We start from the raw sequence: 15939 nt of genomic DNA on the forward strand, positions 1-15939 counted from the left end.
GAGTCTCACATGCAGACAATTTTATTGTTGACTCGGTCAATATGAGTGGTAGAAACATTCTAGCATGGCAATTTTAAAACAGAGCATAAAGAGAGAGAACAAAATAGAACGCAGCTGCGAAGCGTATTAACTGTTCATCGCAACGGCAGGCGCAAATTCGTCTGCTTTCGTTGCTGTGGCATGACTTCGGAACATCTGGCTTTGTCATGATGCTGCTGCCTCTAGCGGAGCGATTCGAGAATATAAATGTTAACTACCGAGGAACTCGAAGTACTTCTAGTGGCAGACACACTCCCCAGATCAAATCCTGGAGCTCGTGCATGAGCTAACCGCCGTACAGAGGACCCCAGCGACACCGTCGCGGCAAGCAACTCCAAACACCGCCCCCGTTCTGGGGAGGAGGCGGGGGGGAAAAGAGGAAAAAAAAAAAAAGTGCGCAAGTAAAGCGACATGCGGCGGCCGCTTCCGGCGGAGTTGTCCCCGGACTGCGTGGCTCTGTTGCCATAGTAACCCCGTTACGAATCGAGCGCGCAGGGTTCAAAGGCCCGGGTTGCCATGCAACGCTTTGGGCAACCAGACAGCCGGCCCAGAGAGGAAAGGAGGGAGACGGGGCTTCCTCCGCGAAAGCGTTGCCGGTCCCAAGAGCAGAATTCCGGCACGTCTTCAAAAGGAAATCAAAGAGTTTCCTGTGCACACACGCGGAGAACGTGCGAGACGGTTGAAAGCGAGAGCAAGAGCGAACGGTAGTTAACAAAAAAGGAGGGGCGAGATGTGGGTGGGGGGATAAAAATGAAGAAAAGGAACGAATGAAACGGTGACTAACATCATGGCAGCGACAGGCGCTCTGGACACTCGTATGAACTGGACTTCAGCCTCGTAGACTATGCTATCACTATGCGCCAGGACAGCTGACAACCGACTTCAACGCAGGAGGTAATTTCGCACATCGAAAGAACGGTCAGTTTTCGCGGCAACGGGCTATACTGGACAGGTTCTCGCGTTGAAAAGAAGTGAAATGGGAATTCGGGAACTTCAAATACCGCACACGAGCGCTGCCCTGATTACCACGCTAGCCTCCACTTCGCGACACGAAACGTAGCAGACGACAGAAGACCGCCGACGGCAACTGCGTTTTCAAGCGCCTCCGCACGGCGGCGCTGTACGTCTGATGCGCAGCAGCTCCGGTTAACCTTGAAAGGTGTGTTGACTCCGGCAGTGCAGGTGTAGAGGGGGAGAACGCCAATGACGTCAGCCCGCCGGAAGAGCTCGCACAATGGCAGACAGACACCCGGAGTGCCTTTTCTCTCTCTCTCTCTCAGATCTCTCTCTTTTTCTTTTTTTTTTTCTTTTTGAAGCAGGCTCTGCCGCTAGCTGCTTCTCGGCCTACGCGGCTTCTGTCGTTGGCTCTCTTTCAAGAGTACCTCCTCCATAGCGTAGCGATTTGCCCTGTTTTCGAAACATGGCAGTGCTGCTACTGCCGTTCACGTGTTCCGGCTTCAGCTCCCTCGCCTCGAGAAAGGCAAAACGCAATCACTTTAACAAACTGCTTTGGGACGAGGCGCTTCGCACATTAAACGCGTTGTCGAGGCTGAACGCTCAAGGCTGCTTTGTGACTTCCTTCTTTTTCGTAAATACTAAATACAGACGGCAGTATCGCAAGAAATAATCATGCATCGACTACGTGGCCGTATTCCTCAGCTGGTTTCTTCAAACCACCAGTAAAAGATGCGCTCTAAGACTGTTGAGAGCCGCTTCGCAAATCGAAAGGCTTGTTCTTATTTGCTTTTTATTTCTGCCTTAGACACTTGGGCCATATAGTCAACTTCATGTTAATACATGCTGTGTTCATTAATTCATTTTCGGAACTGGCTGCCAGTGAGGAGCCGCACGTAATAATAATCGTAGCAGCGGACAACGTGTGCGATCCTCTAAGTTATTGCGCGCCTAAATAACTTGAATACAGTCGATCTTGATATATTGCCCATTCTCACCGCGCGGCGTGCGTCACGGCCAGAGCCACGACGACACCCCCGCACACCGGGCGGAAGTGATGACCAGTTGCGAAGCAGACTCGTTACGCAATCCGTGCGTAGACAGGGGAACGGGTCACACAACAGGAAAAAAAATTTCCCCTCGCTCGAAGACTACTCCCTCCACTACGCTCCCTCCCCCCCATCCGAAGGCAGGAGATGCCAGCAGAAATCTCATCTCCTTTCCCCGAAAGAGCGGCGATCGACGGAGGAACATGAAGCGTAGCGGACCCAGAGAAGGCGCCCCTTTTGTGCCTGCTGGCAAGGGGGGAAGGGAGGTGCGCTTTCCCCGTCTTCGCTTTTTCCTCCCTGGTGCCACTGACCCGCTAACCTTGAAGCCTGAGAAACGCCCAGGCAGGGGGGCGAAAAATACCGCCGCCTCGCCAGTGCGCCTTTCAGAAAGAGGAAGCTGGCTGAGCTGGTCCTCCCGCTCGAGGGGACGGATCGCGGAGGTGGGGGGGGAGCCGACACACCACTTCAATTTCCGCCCAGGCGGCTCCGGGAAGGCCCGATGTGACATGACTGCTTGCCGCGCCGAGAGGAGGATAGCGACCGGCAGCTCCAGCTAATGTTCAGTCCTCTAGTAACAACGCCGTGCGCTGGCGCATGCGCGTAAGATATACATACCGGGGAAAAGGAAACGACTTCCTGCTTTCGCATCACTGACAATCGGCATCTTGTCGGGGCTAAAGAGCAGTTTATGAAACGTAGGGTAGAGATTCTGCTCATGGATTTCCGCAACCCGACGGCATCGAAAGCGAGCACGCGGGACCGGCGCGCCATTGCGCAAAAAAAAAAAAAAAATAATGCCCACGCAGGGTACGTTAGCCAATGTGCTGGCGAAGCGGTGCAGTCAGCCGCAGAGAACGGGAGCACTTTCGCCCGCTCTTTTGCAGCGAAGCTCCGCTCTCGCGGCGGCTCAGGCGCGCGCACGTCGTCGTCGTAGTCGCCGGCGAGTGAGCGAGGCGACGGTGGAGGAGGAAAGGGGAGCCCAAAAAAAGGAAACGCGCCGCCGGTTCAACGACTCCGGCTCGCGCCAAGGTCAGCCCAAGAGCGCCACGCCCGGCGAGCCATCTTCACCTGCGCGCTCGCGGCGCCCGTTGGTGGGCGACCGTTTCCGTCACGTGCTCTTCTGCCAATCGAGATGATCGCCGCTGCTGCGCCATGTAACAACGTCCGCTCTCGCCGCCGGCGGGCACCCTTTCTCGCCGCAACCATCAGATTTTTTTCTCCATCCCCGCGTGGTGTCATCGCGACACTCTCTGCTCCGCGCCGTCATGGCTGACAGATAGATAGTGGGCGGCTCGAATGCGCTTGCTTTCGGACACCGCAAGGAGGGGGAGGGGGAAGCAAAAACAACAAAGAAAGCAAGTCAGCAACACACAACTCCATTCCAAGCGAAGCGCGCGCGAGTAGCGACGCCGGATACAGCCACAGTGGACTTCGCGCCCTGGGAGGAAGCCGGAAGGCAAACAGACGTTCGCCGCTATCAGCCACAATCTGCGACGCCCCGGACTGGCGACCCTTCTCGCGGTGCAGGCCCTCGAAAGCTAGCACAGCTAACACGCTCAGTTTACAGAAGACAATCGCGGAAGTAGCGAGCTTCCTGTTGACGAACGCAAGAACGTTGTAGGGCTCAAACCCCACGGCGCTCGAGAGAGCGCTGGTCGCTAGTGCTCGGGTTATAGTCTTTCGCGAAGCGGCCAGCAAATTCGTTCCAGAAAGGGCTTCACGTTTGTGCGCGTTACTGGAGCAAAAAGCTGTCGGAAGCAGCACGCTCCCTGTGCTAGCACGTATAAACCGGCGAGCCGGACGTAGGCAGGTAGCTACGCATCCACAATCCACTGGCTTCTTTGGCCAACGCGCAGGACGAAGACCGGTGTCTAAATATAGGCTAGTCGATCGGAACCGGCTATGTTCAATCGTTTCATAAGACAGGTACCGGGCAAGCGACCCCACAAAGACGTCTGTTACGCAACAGCTAGCGCCCGCTCTAGTGAGCGAGTTTGCGCCAGTGGGTCATTTGGGGACGAGCGAGGCCGTTTTTCTTTGCCTGCTCTCACCGCCAGCGGTTGGCTTCCCATGAGCTAACAAAGGCTCGGTCGCTTCGAAAAGGAAAGCTCGGAGAAATTCATCCTTCCTTTCCCTTTACGCAACGCTCTCAGTTCACAACTAACGACTCCCCTATACCTGTCTCATTGTCGCGCACGATTTTTTATTTTTTTTTCTTGCGCACAGAGCGACGGAAACGGCGGCCGCTCTCGGCCCAGTGGCAGAACCAATTACACAATGGCAGCGGCTCCCGTAACGCGTTTTTCGTTTTTACCTTGCCTCCTCTTACGTATGCGCACGTAATACAAGTTCCGTTCTCTTCAATGCATAGGCTTGCCGAAAACCGCGCGCGAGAGAAGGAGAGAGGGAGAAAAAACATATACGAAAAGGGAAGAAGAAGCAGTCAGTCAGAGTGCCGGTTCCCTGGACAGCTTTGGCTCTTTTCGTTTCTTTAAACCGCCGAGAAACCCCGACTGGGAAGAAGTGGGGAACGGTGGCAACCCGGATACACACACACTGGTTAGGCCTACTTTTCTTTCGCTCGCTCAGTAGGACGGGGCCCTTCTTCCTGCATAGCTTCTTGGGAGGGGCCCCCGCGGAGCTCGGGTCCCCGAGCCCTTCTGTGCACCCCCGTGCCCTCCAACTCGTAGCCCCGCTAGGGTGGAAACCGAGTTCCGCTTCCTCCCAGGCGCAACAGCTGAGCTTGACCTTGAAATGCGCCGGGGCCAAACAAGGGCGCGGGCAGGGACCGCAACCGCGTGGTTCCATGCTTTTTCCCGGTCGGGGGTCACCACAAAGCAGCGTCGGCGTCCACGCCGAGAGGAACGGAACAGTGGCCTCGCGACAGCACGCTCTCTTTTTCCCGTGCATTCTCCGTGAGCGGCACCATTTTTGCGCGTCTGGAAACGGTGCTTTCTCTCTCTCTCTCTCTTCCTTCTTTATTTAGTTTGTGATACCGTCTGCGCACGGAACCAGAGAGAGCGTTTCGGGACTTCTCCAGATTTAAAAGAACCCGACGTGGTTCCACAGGGTTCTGTTCATTTCCAATAACAGTTCGTACGAAGTACTAAAGCTACAAAAGCAGGGAATGCATATTATCCAACGTACTGTAGGCTTTTCACAGCCTGTGTTCGCCGCTACGCATTATGGCACTGTTATTTCCGTTGTAATGAATCGATATGCGGTTACCGACTGAAGCTGCAAGCCCCGTTTTACGAATTTCCGCTCTAAATATAGCGAGCTTTTAGCGCGGTGTGAAAATACACGCCGTAAATACGTCCAGCGTCGCTTCACGTGGCAACGTAAAGGTTTTCTTTTTCTTTTTTCTCTCCCCGGGGCGGCTATGTGGCGCCCTATCGTCCACGGTTGTTTTAACAATCGAGTTCCACCATCTTCCGTTCGCCGATTGGCTTCCACCGAGGCCACGCCGTCTCTCTTAACTGACTGGCAATTGTGGAACTCGACAATGTCCACAACAGCAACCCCAAGTGGTTAAAACCGGCGTTTACAAGGCGAATGCAACGTGACAACGTGCGAAGATTCGTGATATATACTACATAGGCGACAGCCAATGCATTGCAGCTACGCGACGATGGCCGATGACGCCACGTTGGCGAGCTGAAAGAAGCGCTCCAAGCAGTTTGGCCTTAGCATAACCAAGGCCGCCGCCGTTGCGGCTTCGTTTTCGGCTCGCCGGGGCTAGAAGATGCGGCCGCTCGAAAAAGGAAACCACGCCGTGACCCACTTGAATCGTCGGGTCGCCCCGTGACACACTTTCGAGAGTAGCAGTCCGCCGTACACGCCGGCTCTTACGCCCTGTTTCGTAACGGGAAACGCTCTCGGCACGGCTGGCGCGTCTTCCCTGTCTGGGCGCCTTCTAATTGGGTCAGCAGCAGCGTACGCCCACGCTACATGCTGACCGCCCCGCGACCACATATAATATCCGAAACTGTCACATGCATGACACCTGCTTCTAGCGGACGAACAACTAGCGTACGGAGGGGTAGCTTGCAGCATACGAAAAGCAGACGAGCAACTACATCGAATGAGTGCTTGCAGAAGACGAGCAGGGACTGCTTCGAGCGGACAACACGTCGAGTTCATTGAGCAGTTTATCTATACCGAAATGACTGCTCTGAGAGGCGCTATATACGTTTGCTCTGAGGTGTTGTTTTGAAAATTCGGCAAGGCTAGGGTGACTTACATGTTGGAGGCCGGTTGGTGTAGTGCTGAGATGCGTGAGGTGTAACGCCGGTCTGGCAGTATGGGGGGATATAGCCCAGTCCGCTCGGGCTTGGAGATTCAGGAGTCAGCGGGGGTGGAACTGCAGATACAAAGCAAGCCGATCGCGGCCACTCAAATCTAGCTCCGCCCACCGTACAATGACACCTGCCCAATTAAAAAGAAGAAGCGCTACCAGCTAAGCATAGCCCTCGACCAGTCTACACTCGCTCGACGCGAAATCAACTATCATGACGGCATAACCGCACGTTTTAGCACTACTCACTCGGACGTGAGACAAACATTACACTTTGACTGTGGCGAATGAATCCAGGATCCTGACTAGTAGATCTGGTCGTGTGATGGGCCCTTCATTCCTTACACAAATCAGCTTAATAAAGGGAAAAATCTGACATCCACCCGTTCGTAGCTACGAACGGGTGGATGTCAGATTTTTCCCTTTATTAAGTACTTCTCTCCACCTTGCGGCTTTCCGCACAACTAACAAATCAGCTATTGCGTCAAATACCGATAACTAGGAGACGCCAACTCACCAGGGGTGCTTTGTAACCGCGCCTTGGACTCGTCATTGCTGAGCGTACCGCTGCTGCTGTCCACGTCCGACACTCCGCTGTCGGCAGGACTTGGGGGAAGGGAGCCTGTAAAGAGAGAAGAGGCGCACGTCAGCGATGAGCTCCGTGGTCTGCGTAAGGGCTCGCTGTTGCCTTCTTTCGGCATTCGCGTGGCACGTCTACGATTTCTTATTATGCCTCACATGCGTTCACTGTCACTCAGGTTCAACTTTCAGTTCGACTAGCTGAGCTAAGTAATTCAAAATCGTACAGAGAAATTATACGCGTTCAACGCTTGGGAAATATCTTTGTCAAAGCGACTTCGAAAGCAATTCAAGTGCTCACAGAAGCTTAAACTTGAAATTAAGAACTGTAGGTTTTTCAATCTTCAAATAACAGATATCTCCGTTAGGCCTCAAATCTGACCAATATGTTTCCCCATACAGCAGTGGTGTAGAAGTTAGGTTGTGTTCAATACTATAACGAAACACATAGCTTTTGTTGCACCCTTTCATTTCTTTTGAGCAAAACCGCCTGCATTTCGGATGGAAAAGAATTTTCAGCATGAATGACCATGTTCAGCTAGCAATCCCTCATATAAACTGCCTCTCTCTCTCTCGATGAAAACGAAAATACAGCTGTACAGAAAGAGAAGGAAGCCCACCTGAGCTGCTGCATGAGACAGCCGGATTGCAAAGGGTGGACAGCGCCGAGTAAGTGGGCTGCTGATGCTGGAGAATGTTTTGCAGCAGCGTCTTGGAATCTCTTCCCGGGCTACACCGCTGGAGGGTCCGTTCGCAGCGAGACAGCAGGCTTGGCCGAACATCCTGGGGGCTGGTGTCCACTGCGCACCACAAAAGAAGGGAGACTTCGCTGAGCGACAGATCTTTCACCTAGTACACCAGTGTGTGAGCAACAACAAAAGTATGTTCACGAGTTTCTGCCATGACAAATCAGACTAAGAGTTTCAACAAGTATGCACCGCCAGTAAAGCGCTGTCAAAGAAAAAAAAAAGAAAAGAAAAGCATGAAAAGAGAGGAAAAAAAAACGTACACGCATAATCAAGCGAGTCTCAGCCGTATGGGCACCAGTGAGATTACCGAAACAATGAAACGAGGCTCTTTTAAACACGTAGTGTTACACGAAGCGAACGAGGAATGCAGAAAGAAGGAAAACATGCGATGAGGACTAAGGTAGGACTACAGCATTCAACCAGCCCGGGACGAAGTGTTTGCCGCTAACCCACCCAAGCAAACCCCGCCGTGCTGAGGTGGGTTGATGTTTAAGCATACCTCTGCAGCAATATATGCACGCGCATATTAAGTGCCACATACGCGAGGCACGCACGCACACGTGATCATGCCAGTACGACAGGTACGTGCGTGTGACATCATTAGCTCTCGTTACGCCGCGCACCACCGGTTTCAGATCACAGAGCCGTGACCTGTGTACTCTTGGCGCCCGCAGTACGGGTCCACGTGGCGCGAGCGAAGCCCACTCACTACTACTACTTCCGGCACGCGTTCTGCTAACCTGAAATTTGCACACAACTCAGCGCGGGCCGGTTTTCCGTTTAAGCTGCGACCTCTAACAATGCGACTTGTTAATTTTTTTTTTTTTTTTACACCCAGCGCTTTCTTTGCTTCTCCTCCAAAGTTTAGCGTTCGTCGTCGTTCTCTCGCATGGATTCCCCAGAATGGATGTGCCATTGTGACGCAAGCAGCATTAACAGTCCTCCCTCGACAAGCATTATACATCGCCTTCGTCATCGTGACGCAAACAGCTACAAGTGACGAGGCTGTGCACGTGTCTTCAGCAACTGCCGCTAAACAAGCTTCTCGTCAATTAGATTGCGACGGCGCGTTGGATGAGCGTCTGCTTTTTGTTTTTCTTTCTCTCCCACTACCCCCACTCCTTTCATTGTGGGTTTGTGTATGTTCTATCTCGAGGTGTAGTAGGGCGCCGTGGCAGCATTCTGGACCTCACGGATCAACTGAACGATGTCTTCAATGGTTACACAACAATAGATGGCCCACTCAAAGTCCTGTCGAATGGGCCGCTTCCAATTAGGATTCCGCTGGCTAGGGTGAAAAGTATGAACATTTCTTTGCAACTAGCATTGTGACTGGAGTGTGCTAGTCAAGATAATACGCTGAATTGTTTTATTCATTCACCGTCGGCAATTCTTTGCAATCAACGTAATAGGATAAATCGTGAATCAAGGCCGCTCTTATCAATAAATCAGCCCTCGGAACTGCAGGCTAGACTAAAAGGTCGCAGTGCTAAACACGTGTGGGCTCACGAGAACTTAGCTTCGCGACAAGAAAAAAGCACGCTCTCGCGCGGCCGTAAATATCCGACGTACTCTGGGAGGAAAGCGGGACTTGTCACAGACGTGCCTTCCTACACTGCAGCCCTATCTCCCGGAAAAGGGAATAAAGAGAGAAAAAAAAGAATTAAAAGAATAGAGGCGACGTAGCGGTTAACTGCGCTTCGAACGCACCGAAACACACGCGCAGCAGCAGGCAAGCCTTAGATGAGGCGTCATAAATCAACGAGTTAGGCGTCTGCTCGCACGCCACTACGCGTCTCGCATAAATCGACGTCGAACGACTCGCGCTAGTAAAAGGACTCATTATCTTGTCATCGTCACGTCACGTTCCGGCTCGGTTAAAACTGCGGCCGTCTGGAAAGAAAGCGAGGCGGGGCTGGAGGTCGTCCCGTTTTTGCCGCTTGCGGCTCCGCCAGTCCAACATCTCGGACAAGGATCGGTACGTCGGCGCTATACGTAAGGGAAGGGTATCGCACAGTTGCAAGTGACGTTCGGCGATATCGCAGAACGCGGATGTTTGTTGTGTACGCGCCAGGACGTGCAGAGAAAGAGAGGGAGAGATGTCGACGGTGAGTGAAATCATCGCGAACAGCCACGTCCATTCTGGCCGCTCATCAATAGAGTCGGCAAGAGGGCGCGCGCTCAATGACGACTTCTTCCAAACGGGATTATTCCAGGTTTTGAAAACACACACTCTCGGGACAAACGGGGCGGACGGATGGGCGGTCGGTCTCTACTTGCGTAAGCGGTCGCCGGAGAAAGCAGCAGCTCTGCGCCCCTGCGCGCGTGCTCTGTGGCAGAGCGCGAGGGGAGGGGGAGAGAGAGCAGCGAGAGAAGGGAGCGGGGAGGCGGCGACGTTAAGAGAAAGGAAAAGCGCGGATAAAGCGGTCGCCAAGTGGGGAGGGTGGAAGCGGCGCACTTCCGTGACGCAGAATCAAGGACAGCCGGGGTATTCTGGGCGCCGGGGTCTTCGAACTCGGCCAGCGAGACCTTGAAAAGCGCCGCCCCGCGGACGGCGCGCGAATCGAAGCCGCGCTCCGCTCCATCCCGGACGGGCGGCGGCGGCTGCTGCTGCTCGCGAGCGGCGGCGCAGACTTCCGCCAGCAGCGCGCGCAACTCCGATAGCGGCGGCGACACCTGCTGACCCAGTGACGGGCCGCCGTTGCTGACGCTGCGACTTGCCGCAGGCGTTTACAAACACCTCCGTAACCGCGGTCCCTTTATATCGCAGCAGTTCCGAAAAAATTAAACGCCGGTCTCTCGACATCCCGTTTGTTACAAATTTCTGGCAGCTGGCAGAAAGGAGTACGCGTCATCGCCCCGGAGCACGAAGCATGCCGGCAGTTGAAGTGTACATTAATCATTCGGTGATCTTTATTTCACTTGCTTTACATAGCTGCGCGGCAGAACGCAGATGAATAATTAAAGCGAGAGTTAATCGCGTCTATTTCGGGTGTAATCAAAGGAACACGATGCGCAGCGAAGCTGCCGCCAAATTGCTTGAGCACTGGACTAAAGCTGCTGCTACGTGCGCAGCAACGAAGCTTTATCGCTCAGTAGCTCCCTCGCTGCTGTGTTGCATAAGCAGCACTGTCGACGCACTTGTGAAAGCAGCTGCAACAAAGCACGCGCTCCGCCCCCGAAGTCTGTCTATTCATAAATTCGAAGCGGCGCAGCGCGTGATCCCAGCGAGAGGGAGACCGCGCGGCTTCCGCGTTTCCTCGATGCACCTGCTACTGCGTGTAACGTACGTATACCGTCTGCGCGAAGCAGACTATCGCAAAGGCGCGATGTTGAAGATACGTATTATTTCCGGATGCACTTTCCTTGGAGAACTCTACAGCCACTTTTCTTGGAGCAGTTTGCTCTATAGGAACCAGATGGCGCGCCGCACGTTGCCTCGGCGAAAGCGCACGAATACGACACCATTACCGCGTCTGCCCTGCTACCAGCTGCTACTGTGCGATCAGCAATCGGAAATGCAACTGGGTGTTCGCTGGCGCACTGCGCTCCATTCATGCTGCAAAACTTGTAACGGCAGAGGGAAAACGTGTGCAGTAAGTAGTCGGCTGCAAAAATAGTGTCTGGTGTATTAAAGAACGGAATGAATCTGTGTGACCAAGTTCGTGGACTGCTACTACATAAGGATTGTCTGTGTTTCCGGCTCTTCGTAATGCACGGCTTTTCCCGAGGACGAAAAATTTGACTCATTCGCCAGCGTTGAATCGCCAACCTCCAAAGAAAAGGCTTCCAACCCCAGAACGTCAGCACGACCGAGTACCGCTCGTTACACAGTGACAAATGGAGTAGCGCCGCTTTTTGGCATAGCAAGTTTATCGCTCGTTATCTACACACATCCACTCCAAGTGACACGGATATTTACGCCCACTCTTATCTCCAATGTATCAATAATGAGTGGGCTCACTGTTGAATCAATGCGCCGACACACGGGTGACTACGACTACACCAACACACGAATGTTCGGAGCTGAACGTGACGGTTCCGCAGAGTAAGCGAGCGACCAGCGATAATACGTATTTGATACAAGATTTTACAAAGTACAGAACATCTAAGTTCCAAGCCCTTGTACGCAGCGAGAACAAATACATCCCAACTGAGCACACGCACGAGCGATTAAGCAAAAAATAAACAGATAGGAGCCGCGTCAAGGGACTTTACTGAGTCAGAATCATGAGAAGATGCCCAGCTTCAAAGTGTTAGCCAAATAAGGAACGAAGAGAAAAACACACTGGTCCTGATTTAATTTACAAGCGGAATGTTTCGACAGCTTGGAATATATTTCCAGCCCCGTTCCTAGTACAAGCACCGTATACTACACCTCACCGTATACTGCTTGCGCCGCTTGGGTGAGGCGTAATTACCTCGGAAAGCGCTTACATGTATGTCCTCTTAAGCTGTGGCCAAAATTTCATGTCGTTCATCCAGTCACCGTCTACTATTTGCGCCGAAACAGAGGTTTAATGAGCCGCACAGGCATCATGCACATTTATAGTAAACACGGAGGCAAGCAACGGACGCGTCATCACGTGATCAAACATGGCGGCGCCCACGCGATTGCCGCCAAAACGGCCTGTTGGCACTTACGCACTCGCATGTAACCCAGAGCGAACAAATCCACAGCTGCCGCTGAATGCGCAAGTAAGAGAATTCCTGTGCGAAGAATCAATCATCACAGGTGTCACAAGACGCCAACCATCTGCACCCGTTAACTGCACGATACCTCCCTGCGCAAGAACGCCGACTCTGCTTGTCCAACACTGAAGCGGGTCGCGCGGTACCAATGCAGGCAGCTAATAATAATAATAATAATAATAATAATAATAATAATAATAATAATAATAATAATAGCACGTTGTTGAGCGTGTTCTAAACGAGCTGGCATAAACAGCAACAGCAGCAGCACCTTTAGCGGCAACGCCGTTTCGAGGTGTTTTTTCGCAACACTCCGCTTCCGGTAGGATGCAAATGATTCACGACTCGTTGGTGTGCCAACCGTTTCGCGGGTGCGCGTACGTATACGCACTACTCTCCGTTTCTATTACATGCCGTTACGGCGCGAAGTAAGGCAAAGCGTTATTCTCCGCATGGCTGGAAGGCGGCTTACGCTTCGCACGATACGCGACCAGCCTATTTCCTTACGCAATCCTAGCGCGTGCACAGGGAACATGTTTTGGTCGGGACGTGCGACGAAGTCAGGTGCTCAAAGCAAATGGCACTAATGCTTGTCGCGTAAGCAACGAAACAGTCAACGTAGCGTGGCGCTCGGCTAAGCCGCGGCGCGGACGCTACCGTGCCGCGCGGCTCGCGAAAGAGGCCGTCGGCAGAGCGCGGAAGGAGAAACAAAAATGTGGCGCAACACGCACGCTGCAGGAAAGACGAACGCGAAGATGCCTGGCCCGCCGCCGCCGCCGCCGAACTTGGCCCCAATTTCGAGCCGGAAACAAAAAAGGAGGCGGACGTTGGAGAGACAAGCAAGAGGGGGGGGGGGGCCTACTTTCGGGAAGCCGAACGAGGACCGCCGCCACCGCCGAGTTTGCGGCAGCGCCAACGAGCCATGACCTAGATGCGCTGCCGCCGAGGAGGCCTCCACCCCACCTTCCCACCCGGAGGCAACCGGGGGGGGGGGGGAGGCAGGGGGGTCGCGGAGGGCGACAGGGAAAGTAGCCTGCGCCCCCTCTCTCATCTCCGTAGCCAGCCCTCCCTTGAGGCGCGCCACCTTCTCTGCCGTCGTTTCCACGGCCGCGCCGTAACGCTGAGGTAACGGCGGTCCCATTCCGACCGGACAATGCGCAAGAGCCTGACAGCCTCACTTTGCTCTTTTGCCGATAAGCCCAACTTCGAAATTCGACAGCAAATACGGGAAAGCTGCTGTCACGTGACGATGATGGATATAAGTGTGCCCATGGATTTGAGTGTGCGTACGTGTTGTGGTCCAACATCTTGAAAGCAATGATGCAAGAAAGTTGGTCTTCTTCCGTCTACGGGTACTCTATGCCGCTATGCCCGCAGCTTCGGGCCACATATTTTCCAAATTTTGTAACCGAACCAGCATTCGCCCTTGCTCGGTGTTAGTCGCTACCGCCCGACTGACAGTGGAAAAGAAATCGTCCTTTCCGTGCGTGTTGCGAACATCGCAAAATAAGAAGGCAGGAGTAGTGTGGCTCATAACTGGACGCGACAGAGCAGTTCTGACGGCGGCCGTCCCACATTTCTCCGTCGACGTGGGTGCTAAATACGAACAAAAAGCCCTGGGACTCTTCCGCGCCGGCGAGAGCAGACCCAGTTCCGCCGACAGGCGTGACCCAGATGCCTGGTCTAAGTGCCGCCGCCGTGGGCCGGCGGCGTATGCACCGCACAGAGCAGGGCGGTAGAAGTCGCCGCGCGCGGCACACTCCGTCGTCCGGCCTCGTTCCGAAAAAGACCGCTGCAGCGAGGAGTTAGTCGCCCGCGGCAACGGACACTGCGCGCAGCGCGAGGCGCGGCCGCATCACACATCAGTTACCGGGATATGAGGTGCGCGCGAGAAGAAACCATTTCCGGCGACGTGAGGCGGGCAGCGCATCAAACATTCCTCGACGAGTTGGCTACGTGACGAAACAAAAGCCCCCGTGTCACAGTGGCCGATGGAGAAAGGAAACCTACCGCGGAGGAAGGAGAGGAGGCAAGCCGCTGGCTGGGAAGAGAGAACGGTGCGCAACGCCGTTGGGAGGCGCGCAAGTGGGAGAGAGAGAAAGAGAGAGAATAAAAAAAGCGCTGAGGCAGGGAGGCGTGCGGCTCTCCGGGCGCAAATCGAGGTCAAGGCGTGCGTCACGTGACCGGGTGAACGCTCGCGCCCAAGGTCCGCTCTTCCGCGCGGCGGAGGCAACCCCTGCGATGGCGCGCGCGCCTGCAGCGCTCTTCCGGCTCGCGGAGGGCCGCAACGATTTTTCCTGCGCCGATTTCGAACAGGAATGTTGGTTATGCTTGCTGCCGCGCGCGCTACTTGCTGCTCGCTCTGTCTAGTCTCTAGCGAGTCATTCCTGAATTAACTATAGCCACAAATTGTTCAAGTGAATTTACGTGCGCCTTACTGACTGCACCAAGCGTTGACACCAGCAGGCGGAATAGTTCGTCGCCTTCCCACTGTTCGGAATAAATTTAAACTTCAAACCGAACAAAGAATTGCAAACAACTCTAGAAGAAAGCGAGACGTAGAAATACTAACGCCACATATGCGTTCTTTCCGCAGTTTACTTATCATTCGCTACGAACATAAATAATAAAATAACCTGGGCTCGCCACGAGCGTCGAGTCTGTGAAACAACTTGTTTGTCCGCGCGAGCACGGCACAGCACGGTGGAAACGCGACGGCAGCCTCAGGAAGAGAGGGCGATTACAGTGCATACCGGCAGATACCAGTAGAAGAGGCGACACTGCATGCAGGAGAGTATGGGACGAATTCAACGTCCCAAAGCGACGCGAGAAGCGAGCTCGCTTGCAAGCAAGCCAGCAAGCAAGAGCCTGCGTAACGAGAAATGCGATGCGGTTTCCGCATGCGATAGCTCTCGCGAGTGCGGTGGCACTTGGTGGCGACAGACGTAGTATGTAGTATACGCCGCGTCGTCGTCCACTGTTCGCCCGGCGTCGACGCGTGTTTGCCCCCGCGTCGCGTCTAAATTTGGGCTTTTCCTATTTCCCGCTTACGCGCCGCGCGCGTGCGCCTTTACTCCGTACATGGCGGAAAAACCTTGGGGTGTCCGGCGGGGCCACTCGAGGGCTGAGCGGCAGGCAGGACGCCGCCGCGGGTTCCGCGAAACGCAGGCGGCGACACGGTTCCTGTTTACGACAAAGCGCGCGCGCGCCCTTATCGTCGCCACCCGATTTCCAGTCGCCTCCTCGTCGGCGCTCAGCGTACCACCACTTGGGGAGGGGAGAGAGTGGGCGGAACTTTCTTGCGACGTAGCGCCGCAATGACGGATTACGTACACCGCGAAGCGAACCGGGGCACGCAATTCGGGACCCTTCGGAACCCGCGGCCGACGCCCGTTTCTGTCGCCAGTTATCCGCTCGGCTGGCGAAAGCGATCGCGCTCAAACCTGCCGGAAGACGCAGCGCGAGATAGTGTTGTTATAGCATGAATACGCGGTCCTTGCGCTGGGTCTTTCGAGCGGTTCCGCAACGCCGTGCACCAAAACTTGCCCGAGTGACTACAGTGAACACGTTGAAACATCGA

The 15939-nt window shown here is 54.3% G+C and overlaps 1 protein-coding gene across 7 annotated transcripts in view; it reads right to left on the reverse strand.

The window, feature by feature from the left end:
- Positions 1–15939, reverse strand: part of Eip74EF (Ecdysone-induced protein E74) — a 293260-nt gene that overhangs the window by 4963 nt on the left and 272358 nt on the right. For all 7 annotated transcript variants that reach the window (XM_075688765.1, XM_075688768.1, XM_075688762.1 and 4 more), the window contains 3 exons: positions 7539–7718; positions 6857–6961; positions 6286–6405 (listed from right to left, as the gene is read on the reverse strand). In XM_075688765.1, the coding sequence (XP_075544880.1) occupies positions 6286–6405; positions 6857–6961; positions 7539–7718 (405 nt within the window). The remainder of the gene's footprint in view (positions 1–6285; positions 6406–6856; positions 6962–7538; positions 7719–15939) is intronic.

Source organism: Dermacentor variabilis, chromosome 4 (assembly GCF_050947875.1).
Source record: "Dermacentor variabilis isolate Ectoservices chromosome 4, ASM5094787v1, whole genome shotgun sequence".
NCBI classification, from domain to species: Eukaryota; Metazoa; Arthropoda; class Arachnida; order Ixodida; family Ixodidae; genus Dermacentor; species Dermacentor variabilis.